The 13,662-nt window shown below is 38.8% G+C and overlaps 1 protein-coding gene across 1 annotated transcript in view; it reads right to left on the reverse strand.

Moving 5' to 3' along the window:
- The window catches only part of CPS1 (carbamoyl-phosphate synthase 1), a 141,878-nt gene that overhangs the window by 22,117 nt on the left and 106,099 nt on the right, over positions 1-13,662 (reverse strand). Inside the window, exons 29-30 of the mRNA XM_082396353.1 lie at positions 9,855-9,932; positions 7,338-7,445 (exon numbers count right to left, since the gene is read on the reverse strand). Of these exons, the coding sequence (XP_082252479.1) occupies positions 7,338-7,445; positions 9,855-9,932 (186 nt within the window). The remainder of the gene's footprint in view (positions 1-7,337; positions 7,446-9,854; positions 9,933-13,662) is intronic.

Consider the following 13,662-nt stretch of genomic DNA (forward strand, 5'->3'; position numbering starts at 1 on the left):
CTGGGAGAACACATGGCGTGCCTTAGGCTGTTGCAACGTCATGCTGGCCTCAGCTGCTGCAGGTTCACCCCTCATTCCATACCCCTCCCTTCCCCCGGCCTGAGTGAGCCAGAGCGCCCTAATCAGCTGCTACTTTAACCCCGTCCTCTCTGAGCGATGAACAGACGCCCTCAGGTGACCTACATGCAGAGGCGGGGCCAAATCCAAAGCTGAACCCCAGGAGCTGTGCGAACAAAGAAGAGAAAGGGAAATCTCTCCCAGCAGCCTCAGGAGCAGCGGATTAAATATTCACAATCAACTTGATATACGCTGCATCTGTGGAATACCTGAATAGACAACCAATCATCCCAAAATTGAGGCAGTGGACTCTGGGAACAACTGTAGAGTTGGGGTTTACTGTATGTGACTGACTAGTTTTTGATTTATACGTTTGTCTTAGTTTAGTTTTTAGCGCATGTTAACACTGGTGGATTTGTTTATTGGTTTGGTTGCTCTCTTGTTTTTGTTACTTTTTAAAATTTAATAATTTTTTTAAAATTTTATTTTAATAACTTTTTACTTATTTTATTAAAAAAAATTTTTTTTTCTTTCTTTCTTTTTCTTCTCCATTTTCTTCTGAGCCGTGTGCCTGACAGGGTCATGGTGCTCTGCCTGGGTGTCAGGCCTGAGCCTCTGAGCTGGGAGAGCCAAGTTCAGGACATTGGACCACAAGAGAGGTCCCGGCCCCACGTAATATCAAATGGCAAGAGCTCTCCCACAGATCTCCGTCTCAACACTAAGACCCAGCTCCACTCAACGACCAGCAAGCTCCAGTGCTGAACACCCCATGCCAAACAACTAACAAGACAGGAACACAACCCCACCCATTAATAGAGAGGCTGCCTAAAATCATAATAAGGTCACAGACACCACAAAACACACCACTGGAAGTGGTCCTGCCCACCAGAAAGACAAGATACAGTCTCATCCACCAGAACACAGGCACCAGTCGCCTCCACCAGGAAGCCCACACAACCCACTGAATCAAACTTACCCACTGGGGACAGACACCAAAAACAACGGGAACTACGAACCTGCAGCCTGCAAAAAGGAGACCCCAAACACAGTAAATTAAGCAAAATGAGAGGACAAAGAAATACACAGCAGATGAAGGAGCAAGGTAAAAACACACCAGACCAAACAAATGAAGAGGAACTGGCAATCTACCTGAAAAATAATTCAGAACAATGATAGTAAAGATGATCCAAAATCATGGAAAGAGAATGGAGAAAATACAAGAAATGCTTAACAAGGAATGAGAAGAACTAAAGAGCAAACAGACAATGATGAATGACACAATAAAAGAAATTAAAAATTCTCTAAAAGGAATCAATAGCAGAATAACTGAGGCAGAAGTATGGATAAGTGACCTGGAAGATAAAGTAGTGGAAATAAATACCACAGAGCAGAATAAAGAAAAAAGAATGAAAAGAATTGAGGACAGTCTCACAGACCACTGGGACAATATTAAACACACCAACATTTGAAGTATAGGGGTCCCAGAGGAAGAATAGAAAAAGGAAGGGACTGAGAAAATATTTGAAGAGATTACAGTTGATAACTTCACTAGTATGGGAAAGAAAATAGTCAAAGAAGTCCAGGAAGTGCAGAGAGTCCCATACAGGATAAATCTAAGGAGAAACATGCCAAGACACATATTACTCAAACTATCAAAAATTAAATACAAAGAAAAAATATTAAAAGCAGCAAGGGAAAAGCAACAAATAATATACAAGGGAATCCCCAAAAGGTTAACAGCTGACCTTTCAGCAGAAACTCTGCAAGCCAGAAAGGATTGGCAGGACATATTTAAAGTGATGGAAGGGAAAAACTTACAACCAAGATTACTCTACCCATCAAGGATCTCATACAGATTCAACAGAGAAATTAAAACCTATACAGACAAGAAAAGCTAAGAGAATTCAGCACCACCAAACCAGCTTTACAACAAATGCTAAAGGAACTTCTCTAGGCAAGAAACAAAAGAGAAGGAAAAGACCTACAATAATAAACTCAAAACAACTAAGAAAATGATAATAGGAACATACATATCGATAATTACCTTAAATGTAAATAGATTAAATGTTCCAACCAAAAGACATAGACTGACTAAATGGATACAAAACCAAGACCCATAAAAATGCTGTGCACAAGAGACCCACTTCAGACGTGGGAAACATACAGGCTGATAGTGAGGGGATGGAAAAAGATATTCCATGCAAATGGAAATCAAAAGACAGCCAGAGTAGCAATTCTCATATCAGACAAAACAGACTTTAAAATGAAGACTATTACAAGAGACAAAGAAGGACACTACATAATGATCAAGGGATCAATCCAAGAAGAAGATATAACAATTGTAAATATTTATGCACCCAACATAGGAGCACCTCAATACATAAGGCAAATACTAACAGCCATAAAAGGGGAACTCGACAGTAACACAATCATAGTAGGGGAATTTAACACCCTACTTTCACCAAAGGACAGATCAACCAAAATAAAAATAAATAAGGAAATACAAGCTTTAAATGATACATTAAACAAGACGGACTTAATTGATATTTATAGGACATTCCATCCAAAAACAACAGAATACACTTTCTTCTCAAGTGCTCATGGAACATTCTCCAAGATAGATCATATCATGGGTCACAAATCAAGCCTTGGTAAATTTAAGAAAATTGAAATCATATCAAGTATCTTTTCTGACCACAACGCTATGAGACTAGATATCAATTACAGGAAAAATATCTGTAAAAAATACAAACACATGGAGCCTAAACAAAACGCTATTAAATAACCAAGAGATCACTGAAGAAATCAAAGAGGAAATAAAAAAATACTTAGAAACAAATGACAATGAAAACACGGCGGCCCAAAACCTATGGGATGCAGCAAAAGCAGTTCTAAGAGGGAAGTTTACAGTAATACAGTCCTACCTCAAGAAACAAGAAACATCTCAAATAAACAAACTAACCTTACATCTAAAGCAATTAGAGAAAGATGAACAAAAAAAAAAACAAAAACCCAAAGTTAGCAGAAGGAAAGAAATCATAAAGATCAGACCAGAAATAAGTGAAAAAGAAAAATGAAGGAAATGATAGCAAAGATCAATAAAACAAAAAGCTGGTTCTTTGAGAAGATAAACAAAATTGATAAACCATTTGCCAGACTCATCAAGAAAAAAAGGGAGAAGACTCAAATCAATAGAATTAGAAATGAAAAAGGAGAAGTAACAACTGATATTGCAGAAATACAAAGGCTCATGAGAGATTACTACAATCAACTATTTGCCAATAAAATGGACAACCTGGAAGAAATGGACAAATTCTTAGAAAGGTATAACCTTCCAAGACTGAACCAGGAAGAAATAGAAAATATGAACAGACCAATCACAAGAAGTGAAATTGAAACTGTGATTAGAAATCTTCCAACAAACAAAAGCCCAGGACCAGATGGATTCACAGACGAACTCTATCAAGCATTTAGAGAAGAGTTAACACCTATCCTTCTCAAACTCTTCCAAATTATAGCAGAGGGAGGAACACTCCCAAACTCATTCTACAAGGCCACAATCCCTCTGTTACCAAAACCAGACAAAGATGTTAAAAAAAAAAAAAGAAAACGACAGGCCAATAGACGCAAAAATCCTCAACAAAATACTAGCAAACAGAATCCAGCAGCACATTAAAAGGATCATACACCATGATCAAGTGGGGTTTAGCCCAGGAATGCAAGGATTCTTCAGTATATGCAAATCAATCAATGTGATACACCATACTAAAAAACTGAAGGAGAAAAACCATATGATAATCTCAATAGATGCAGAAAGAGCTTTTGACAAAATTCAACACCCATTTATGATAAAAACTCTCCAGAAAGTAGGCATAGAGGGAACCTCCCTCAACAAAATAAAGGCCATGTATGACAAACCCACAGCTAAGAGCATTCTCAATGGTGAAAAACTGAAACCATTTCCTCTAAGATCAGGAACAAGACAAGGCTGCCCACTCTCAATGCTTTTATTCAACATAGTTTTAGAAGTTTTAACCACAGCAATCAGAGAGGAAAAAGAAATAAAAGGAATCCAAATCGGAAAAGAAGAGGTAAAACTGTCACTATTTGCAAATGACATTATACTATATATAGAGAATCCTAAAGCTGCTACCAGAAAACTACTAGAGCTAATCAATGAATTTAGTAAAGTAGCAGGATACAAAATTAATGCATAGAAATCTCTTGCATTCCTATACACGAATGATGAAAAATGTGAAGGAGAAATTAAGGAAACACTCCCATTTACCACTGCAACAAAAAGAATAAAATACCTAGGAATAAACCTACCTAAGGAGACAAAAGACCTGTATGCAGAGAGCTATAAGACACTGATGAAAGAAATTAAAGTTGATACAAACAGATGGAGAGATATACCATGTTCTTGGATTGGAAGAATCAACATTGTGAAAATGACTCTACTACCCAAAGCAATCTACAGATTCAATGCAATCCCTATCAAACTACCAATGGCATTTTTCACAGAACTAGAACAAAAAATTTCACAATCTGTATGGAAGCACAAAAGACCCCTAATAGTCAAAGCAATCTTGAGAAAGAAACACGGTGCTGGAGGAATCAGGCTCCCTGGCTTCAGACTATACTACAAAGCTACAGTAATCAAGATAGTATGGTACTGGCACAAAAACAGAAATAGAGATCAATGGGACAGGATAGAAAACCCAGAGATAAACCCACACACTTATGGTCAGCATATCTTTGATAAAGGAGCAAAGAATATACAACGGAGAAAAGACAGCCTCTTCAATAAGTGGTGCCAGGAAAACTGGACAGCTACATGTAAAAGAATGAAATTAGAACACTCCCTAACACCACACACAAAAATAAACTCAAAATGGATTAAGAACCTAAATGTAAGGCCAGACACTATAAACTCTTAGAGGAAAACATAGGCAGAACACTCTATGACATAAATCACAGCAAGATTCTTTTTGACCCACCTCCTAGAGAAATGGAAATAAAAACAAAAATAAACAAGTGGGGCCTAATGAAACTTAAAAGCTCTTGTACAGCCAAGGAAACCATAAAAAAGACAAAAAGACAACCCTCAGAATGGGAGAAAATATTTGCAAACAAAGCAACTGACAAGGGATTTATCTCCAAAATATACAAGCAGCTCATGTAGCTCAATATTAAAAAAACAAACAACCCAATCCAAACATGGGCAGAACACCTAAACAGACATTTCTCCAAAGAAGATATACAGATTACCAACAAACACATGAAAGGATGCTCAACGTCACTAATCATTAGAGAAATGTAAATCAAAACTACAATGAGGCATCACCTCACACTGGTCAGAATGGCCATCATCAAAAATCTACAGATAATAAATGCTGGAGAGGGTGTGGAGAAAAGGGAACCCTCTTGCAGTATTGGTGGGAATGTAAATTGACACAGCCACTACGGAGAACAGTATGGAGGTTCCTTAAAAAACTAAAAATAGAACTACCATATGACCCAGCAATCCCACTACTGGGCATATACCCTGAGAAAACCATAATTCAAAAAGAGTCATGTACCACAATGTTCATTGCAGCTCTATTCACAATAGCCAGGACATGGAAGCAACCTAAGTGTCCATTGACAGATGAATGGATAAAGAATATGTGGCACATATATACAATGGAATATTACTCAGCCATAAAAAGAAATGAAATTGAGTTATTTGTAGTGAGGTGGATGGACCTAGAGACTGTCATACAGAGTGAAGTAAGTCAGAGGGAGAAAAACAAATATGGTATGCCAACACATATATATGGAATCTAAAAAAAAAAAAGTTTCTGAAGAACCTAGGGGCCAGACAGGAATAAAGACGCAGATGTAGAGAATGGACTTGAGGACACGGGGAGGGGGAAGGGTAAGCTGAGACGAAGTGAGATATACACTACCAAATGTAAAATAGATGGCTAGTGGGAAGTAGCTGCATAGCACAGGGAGATCAGTTCGGTGCTTTGTGACCACCTAGAGGGGTGGGATAGGGAGGGTGAGAGGGAGATGCCAGAGGGAGGGGATGTGGGGATATATGTATACGTACAGCTGATTCACTTTGTTATACAGCAGCGACTAACACAACAATGTAAAGCAATTATACTCCAATAAAGATGTTAAAAAAAATGTACACAAATAAACATGTGTTGACTGATTAAAAAAAAAAAAAAAGATGATAGCCTCAAAGACGACACCTAGCAATGCATATTGAGTACTGAGGCAGAGTCATCATTACTGGAAATGTCTTTAAAGCAGTGGTTCCAAAAGAGGGTTTGAAAGAGACATATCATAAAGTACTGTTTGAGGTGAGGGTAAGGGCAGACAGTGAAAGCATCGGTTGTAGAAAGTTCTCACGTGACTGCTGGATACCTGCTTCTAACTGAGAAATATTGCTTTAGATGCTGCTCACCTGTAAGTGGCCCAAACATTAGAATCATCTGCAGCAGCAGTTATCCAAATGTGGTCCCCAGACCAGCAGCAATAGCATCACATGGGGTCTTGATAAAAACACAAATTCTGGGGGCCTGCTCAGAACTACAGATTTAGAAACTGGGGATGGAGTCCTGCAACCTGTATTTTAACAAGTCCCCCAGGTGGTTATGATGCATACAGTTAGAGAACCACTGCACTAGCATACAATCATATGGGCTCTGAAGGGCAGTGAAGGAAATTGTCATCTTTAAAATACCCAGCAGACTCAGAGGAGGAAGTTCCCCTCAAAATTAAATTTTACCTGGGGCATGTCCTACTGCTACCTAGTTAAAAATATGTTTTTAATGGGCTTCCCTGGTGGCACAGTGGTTAAGAATCCGCCTGCCAATGCAGGGGACAGGGGTTTGAGCCCTGGTCCAGTAAGATCCCACATGCCACGGAGCAACTAAGCCCATGCGCCACAACTACCAAGCCTGCACTCTAGAGCCCGTGTGCCACAACTACTGAAGCCCACGCGCCTAGAGCCTGTGCTCCGCAGCAAGAGAAGCCACCACAATGAGAAGCCCACGCACCGCAACAAAGAGTAGCTCCCGCTTGCTGCAACTAGAGAAAGCCTGCGCACAGCAACGAAGACCCAACACAAGCAAAAGTAATAAATAAATAAAATAAATAAATTTATAAACAAACAAAAAAAAGGAAATGCATAATAAAAAAAGACCCTTCACAATCCAGCCCCAATTTAAAAAAAAATGTTTTAAATCTTTTTCCCCCTTCCAGTTTTATTTATGAACGATGACCTTTTCAATGGCTCCTTGGCTGATGGTTTGTGTGGGCAGCATCAGAGTGGCATCTCCTGAGTGGACGCCCGCATCTTCCACGTGTTCAGAGATGGCATGGGAGATGACCTGGCCAAAAGAAGATTTGCAAAAGAAGTGTCAGCTCTTCTTCGATGAAGCTACTGCCTGACCCACCCCCCTTAATTCTAACAGATGCCTCCAGCATCTTTGCTAAGTCCCTGACGAGAGCAGTAGAAAGAGCTGCACATGTAGCCTCACCAAGCCTCCCTGTGCAGTGACAGATCACCTCTAAGGGCGGCCGAGAGTGTCTGAGAGCTTACCTCCCTCTTCCATTGATTAGAATAGGTATTGATACCAGGAGAAGAAGGCAACTAAGCCAACTCATAATGACTTTTAAAAATGGATAGGAAACTAAAGCGTTTGGGGGGCACTGGAGATAGCTTTATCTTTTCCTTCCAGGTTAAGTTTTAAACACTGGAAAAGAAAAGATGGGAGAGGTCAATATCTAGCTTAGGTAAATGTCATAACTTAGATGGATCAGAAAGAAAATGTAAGATCTAAAGATCAAGAGATCTTTATCAGCACCACACTCTAACCAACTGATCTAACCGGCCACCTACACAAGAGATCTTTAAACTGAAATTTGAGACAGGAAGGAAGCAAGAGGAAAATATTCTTGTCCTCTTTTAGAGGTAAGAAAACCAAGGCAATATAAGAATAAATAACCCAAGTACATGTGACTGCTATGTGACCAAGTCAGGATTTTGAACCCTTATCTGTCAGATTGCAAAGTTTATGGTCTCAACCACAATAACCTAAATGTTAACAGTATGTGTGTGTTTGGAAAATGATAAAGCTGAGAGTGGGGGAGAATAATTGGGTGGCTGTAAAAGACTTAAATAAATTACAGTGAAGATCTGTTTATCAGATTTATAGACGATTTAAAACAGAGTGACATTTGAGTCCCAGTACTCCTGCTGTCACTTATGAGTTCTGTGACCTGGGTGACATACTTTATCTCCTTAGCCTTGGTTTCTGATAAGATAGGAATAACAATGGTATCTGCCTCACAGAATGTTTGTAAGGATAAAAGAGGACACATAAACAGTGTCTGGCATGATATTTAGTGCAGAGTAAGCACTCAAATTTTTTATACTGTCTAGAAATGGGGAGGCAACACCTCACTGAACTCTGAAAAAAAGTTATAATATGTCTGAAGTACTAGGTCCATTTCTGAGTGTAACTGTTTAAAAGTTATGTGAGTAACCTGGAACACTTCCAAAAGAAGGAGTCCAGGATGATAAGCAATGGTCAAGGTCTAAGAGAATCTTAGGGCAAGAGCATATCCTAGCAAAATGGAACCAAATCAGGCCAACAGACCAGCATTACTTTACCAGCACAACGTTTGAAAAAACATAAATGTCTGTAGGCCAGTCTTACATTCTCCACTTCCACATTGGTATTCCTCTTATTTTATACCTCAGTCTCAAATACATAAAATGTTGAAGTGGGAAAGAACATACATATGCTCCATAACTCTTGAGGCCAGCAGGTCAGGGATGAAAATTCTAGGGAAGCAGACCTTAGTTCAAGAGAAGGAATATATTAGATGTCCAAGAAGTAAAAGCAAAAACAAAAAATATATACGTCATCTTACAACTTTTTATGCTCTGTATAACCAAAAGAGTTAAACAGAAAGCAAATGACCACTTTCCAGGGTTGCTGTGAAGAAAATTCTCATCCTTGGGGAGTAAGGGGTTGAAATAAATGATATCTAAGGGTGCTTAAACTCTAGATTATAGGATAAGAGGTCATCCTTACTATATATATAGTATTTTTTTGAAACAACCTTGCTTTGAACTGTTAATCTGGAAGACAAAAAAAAAAAAAAAGACCAAAACAAAGAAACAAAAAAAGCTTTAACATGCCTTATTAGTACAACTTGAAAACTAAAGGAAAGAATTCTTCATACTTTCATGTCTCCCTGAAGTTGGAGGCATTCATTGTATTAGTGATACAAGATGTGATATGGTAAGCCAATTTTATGTTATTATCTTTACCCACCCTACTCTGTTTAGTTTTGCTTTTATTGACCCAATAAAAAGGAGAAGGATGGAAAAATCAAGAGACAAGAAAAACTAGGGATTCAATTAGGAACTTCAGAGAGAAAAGTATTGGATGTTTTTCTAATATCCATTGAAACAAAAAAGGAAACACACAGACAAAAGAAAATGAGAGAGAAAATCTATTCAAAAAGAACGAGTACAGGATGATAATTTTTAATATCATCCAAGAGAAATTCTAACAGTATGAAAAGCAGAAGATATGATACCCATGACACATGAACTGAATTGTCAGTGAATTGGAACAATTTTTTTGACTGAGCAGCTTGTCCATTATTTTTAGAGACCTGTTTTGTAGAAGTCACGAACTCTAATCTGAGTTATGTTTCTAAATTGCCAAGAAAAAAATTCTGATGGGAAGGCAGGGATGGGGGGTGAGAGATAAAGCACTTACTCTTCCATCTCTGCCAACAGCATCCATTTCCACTTCCCGGGCCCCCTCAATAAATTTTGTCAGCACCACTGGGTGTTCCTGTCACCGAGAACAGAAGGGCAGAAACTTTAGCTGAAATTACATGTATGGGGTCAAGTAAATCGTGTACCTTAAGTCAGTACCACGGCAATACTTGAAAAATAAACCAATGCTCAACATACTACACAAACTCATTAGCCAGTTTGTTTGGTAAGAACACGGTCATTCTCTGCTAACAGTGAGGAAGAGGAAATCTTTCTCCAGTTTTCAGTTCTCAGTGAATTGAACATGAGTTTTGAAGTTTAAAACATCGACTTCTAGGTGAGTTAGAGAAAAGAGGAGGCTAAGGAGAGGGCAGAATCAGGTTCCTTTTCTGTCTCCAGAGTTATAAATATCTCTCTATTTTATTTATAATTATATATCAGTATTGGTTCAGGTTTTTTCTCTCTTCCTACACTTATCTTTTCCAAGCACTACAATGCCCTCAGTTAGTTCTCTGTATGAGAATTGTGAACGAACTTAGAAGGAGAGCAGCATTTTGTTTCAGTTTTATTAGGCCAAAGATGGAATTATTTACATGGAATTGACATGCTTTAAATCACTTCTGAAGTGTGACATTTGTAACTGCAAAATCAAACATTTTTCTTTATAAATCTTAAAATGTTCTCCCTCTCTCAGCTGTTTCAGACCCCTTATTATTCTTGATGTTCTTCCCACACTCAGTTCCTTCACGACAATGCTGCAATGCCCTCCTCAGCTTGATCACTAGGTGCTTTTCCAGACTAAAAGAAGTGGTTGAATGAAGGCCTCCAGGGTTTAGGAATCTCTTCTCCTCTGTCCCAGGCACCAGCAACCGGCACCACTGGCTGTTTTCTTACCAGCCCCTGCCTTTACCTGTCTCCATGCCTCTCTTCCACAAATGCACTCCACCTTCTCTCCTCAGCTTCATCTTTCAAATTTCAACCCATCCTTCAATGCCTAGCTCCAATGCCACCTCCTCCCTGAAGGCTTCTCTGAACATGTCTTTTTGCTCTGAACACAAACTCCTTTTGGCCACTATCTTGGAGTTTATCATTTTATGCATATGTGTTAAATATAATATATCTAAAATACAAGCAAAAATAAACAAATGGAACCTAATTAAATTCAAAAGCTTTTGCACAGCAAAGGAAACCATAAACAAAACGAAAAGAAAACCTACAGATTGGGAGAAAATATTTGCAAATGATGTGACTGACAAGGGATTAGTCTCCAAAACTTACAAACTGCTCATGAGGCTTAATATCATCAAAAGAAGCAACCCAATCCAAAAATGGGCAGAAGACCTAAATAGACATTTCTCCAAAGAAGACATACAGATGGCCAAGAGGCACACGGAAAGATGTTCAACATCGCTAATTATTAGAGAAATGCAAATCAAAATTACAATGAGGTATCACCTCACACCAGTCAAAATGGCTATCATCAAAAAATCCACAAACAATAAATACTGCAGAGAGTGTGGAGAGAAAGGAACCCTCCTACATTGTTGGTGGGAATGTAAATTGGTACAGCCACTGTGGAGAACAGTATGGAGGTTCCTTAAAAAACTAAAAATAGAGCTACCATATGACCCTGCAATCCCACTCCTGGGCATATATCTGGAGAAAAAGATGGCCCAAAAGGATACACGCACCCCAATGTTCACTGCAGCACTGTTTACAATAGCCAAGACATGGAAGCTACCTAAATGTCTATTGACAGATGAATGGATAAAGAAGATGTGGTATATTTATACAATGGAATATTACTCAGCCATTAAAAAGAATGAAATAATGCCATTTGCAGCAACATGGATGGACCTTGAGACTGTCATACTGAGTGAAGTAAGTCAGACAGAGAAAGAGGAATATTGTATGATATCCCTTACATGTGGAATCTAAAAAGAAATGATACAAATGAGCCTATTTACAAAACAGAAACAGACTCACAGACTTACAGAGTGAACTTATGGTTACCAGGGGGGAAGGATGGGGGGAAGGGATAGTCAGGGAGTTTGGGATCAACATGTACACACTGCTGTATTTAAAATGGATAACCAGAAAGGACCTACTGTATAGCACAGGGAACTCTGCTCAATGTTATGTGGCAGCCTGGATGGGTGGGGAGTTTGGGGGAGAATGGATACATGCATATGTATGGCTGAGTCCCATTGCTCTGCACCTGAAACTATCACAACATTGTTAATCGACTATTCTCCAATATAAAATAAAAAGTTAAAAAGATGTAATATATCTTATCTCCTTTAACAGAACATTTTAAATAGAAGTAAATTTTATAAAAAAATTCAAAATAACCAATGTCTCAAGCCATAAATATGCTTCTCTCTTCTTAAATTTATTATTAAATGAAGAAATTTTCCTTTTCTTCAAAGGCCTATCAGACATGGAAAATTTTTTTCATCTCTGTTTCCTCTTTTTTAAAATATTGGATGTTTACTGTTGGCAGGCCTGGTAGAGCTGTGTTGAGACTTACGTGGGAATTTTTCCCTATATTATAATAACAATATAACTGCAAACAAAGGTAAAGTTTAACAGCTGTCTTAGTCTCTCTAGTCAAGCCTAAGACAGGGGTTCTTGTTCAAGTCATTTATTGAGGGAGTGAGAAAAGCAGGATGGGGCAGCAGGAAAAAACTAGGAAGTTCGTGGTCTCAGTGGGGACTGGATTTGGCCTTACCACAGAGGGTGCTCTGAGTTGCAGCACAGAGTTAAGTCCCATCTTGAGGCAAAGGGCAGTCATTGCCCAGCGTTTTGAGCATGGTGGTAAGGTGAGGGATCTTGCCTCCTGGTTGACAGAGGCTCACATTTGACTGAGAATAGTTATCCTGAGAAGTATAGCTGGGAGGTGTCCTCAGCTACCTCAGCAGGTGGGGGATGGGTGCTCCCACAGGTAAGGGGATCTGAGGGGGGCAACAACAGTAACCTCCATCCTGGCCAATTGAACACATTTATGAAATAGCCCTTAATATGTTGAGGAAGAAAATTTCTTAATAAATTTCAGTCTTTCAGCAACATTATACATTGTTGGCCCTCTGAAAGCACTTCTTTCCTTAGGGGTCCTTTTCATACTTCTTTCTCAGGCTCCTTTGTGGTTCTTTCTTCCCAGCTCAGCCCTGAAATGCCAGTATTCCTTTCATCTCTGTCTTAACTGTTCCTTTTCCTCTATACTATTCCAGATGATTGCTTCCAATCTCAAAACTTCAATTACAATGATATGCTATTGACTTCCAAATCTATATTTACATCTCTGTCTTTAGCCACGATCTTGATCTTCAATTCCAATTCTATATAACCCTCTGCTTTCAGAACTTCTCTACTTGGACTTCTCACAGGCACCTCACATTCAAAAGGTCAAATATTACATATATGATTTCCCTCTCTAAAATTTCTCCCTTAAGTGTTCCTTGTTTCAATAAATGGTACCACTGTCCATCCAGCTGTCTAAGGCAGAAACTCAAGAATCATCTCTTATCCTCTCTCACCCTCCACCCCCATCCATTCACATCCTCAGTACACATTCTCAATATTTCTAGAACACATGCACTTCTCTCCATCTTAACTACCATTACTCTGATCCAAGGCACTGTCATCTCTACCCTGAGCTACACAACAGCCCCCTAACCTCCTTCCATGAATTCAGACTTGTCCCAGATTTTACTCTCTATACTATAGAAGAGTGACCTTTTTTTTTTAACTTTCAATTGCTCTTTTTTTTTTAGTTGAAGTATAGTTGATTTACACTATTGTGTTAG

Source organism: Balaenoptera borealis (assembly GCF_965194805.1).
Source record: "Balaenoptera borealis genome assembly, chromosome: 6".
In the NCBI taxonomy this organism is placed as follows: Eukaryota; Metazoa; Chordata; class Mammalia; order Artiodactyla; family Balaenopteridae; genus Balaenoptera; species Balaenoptera borealis.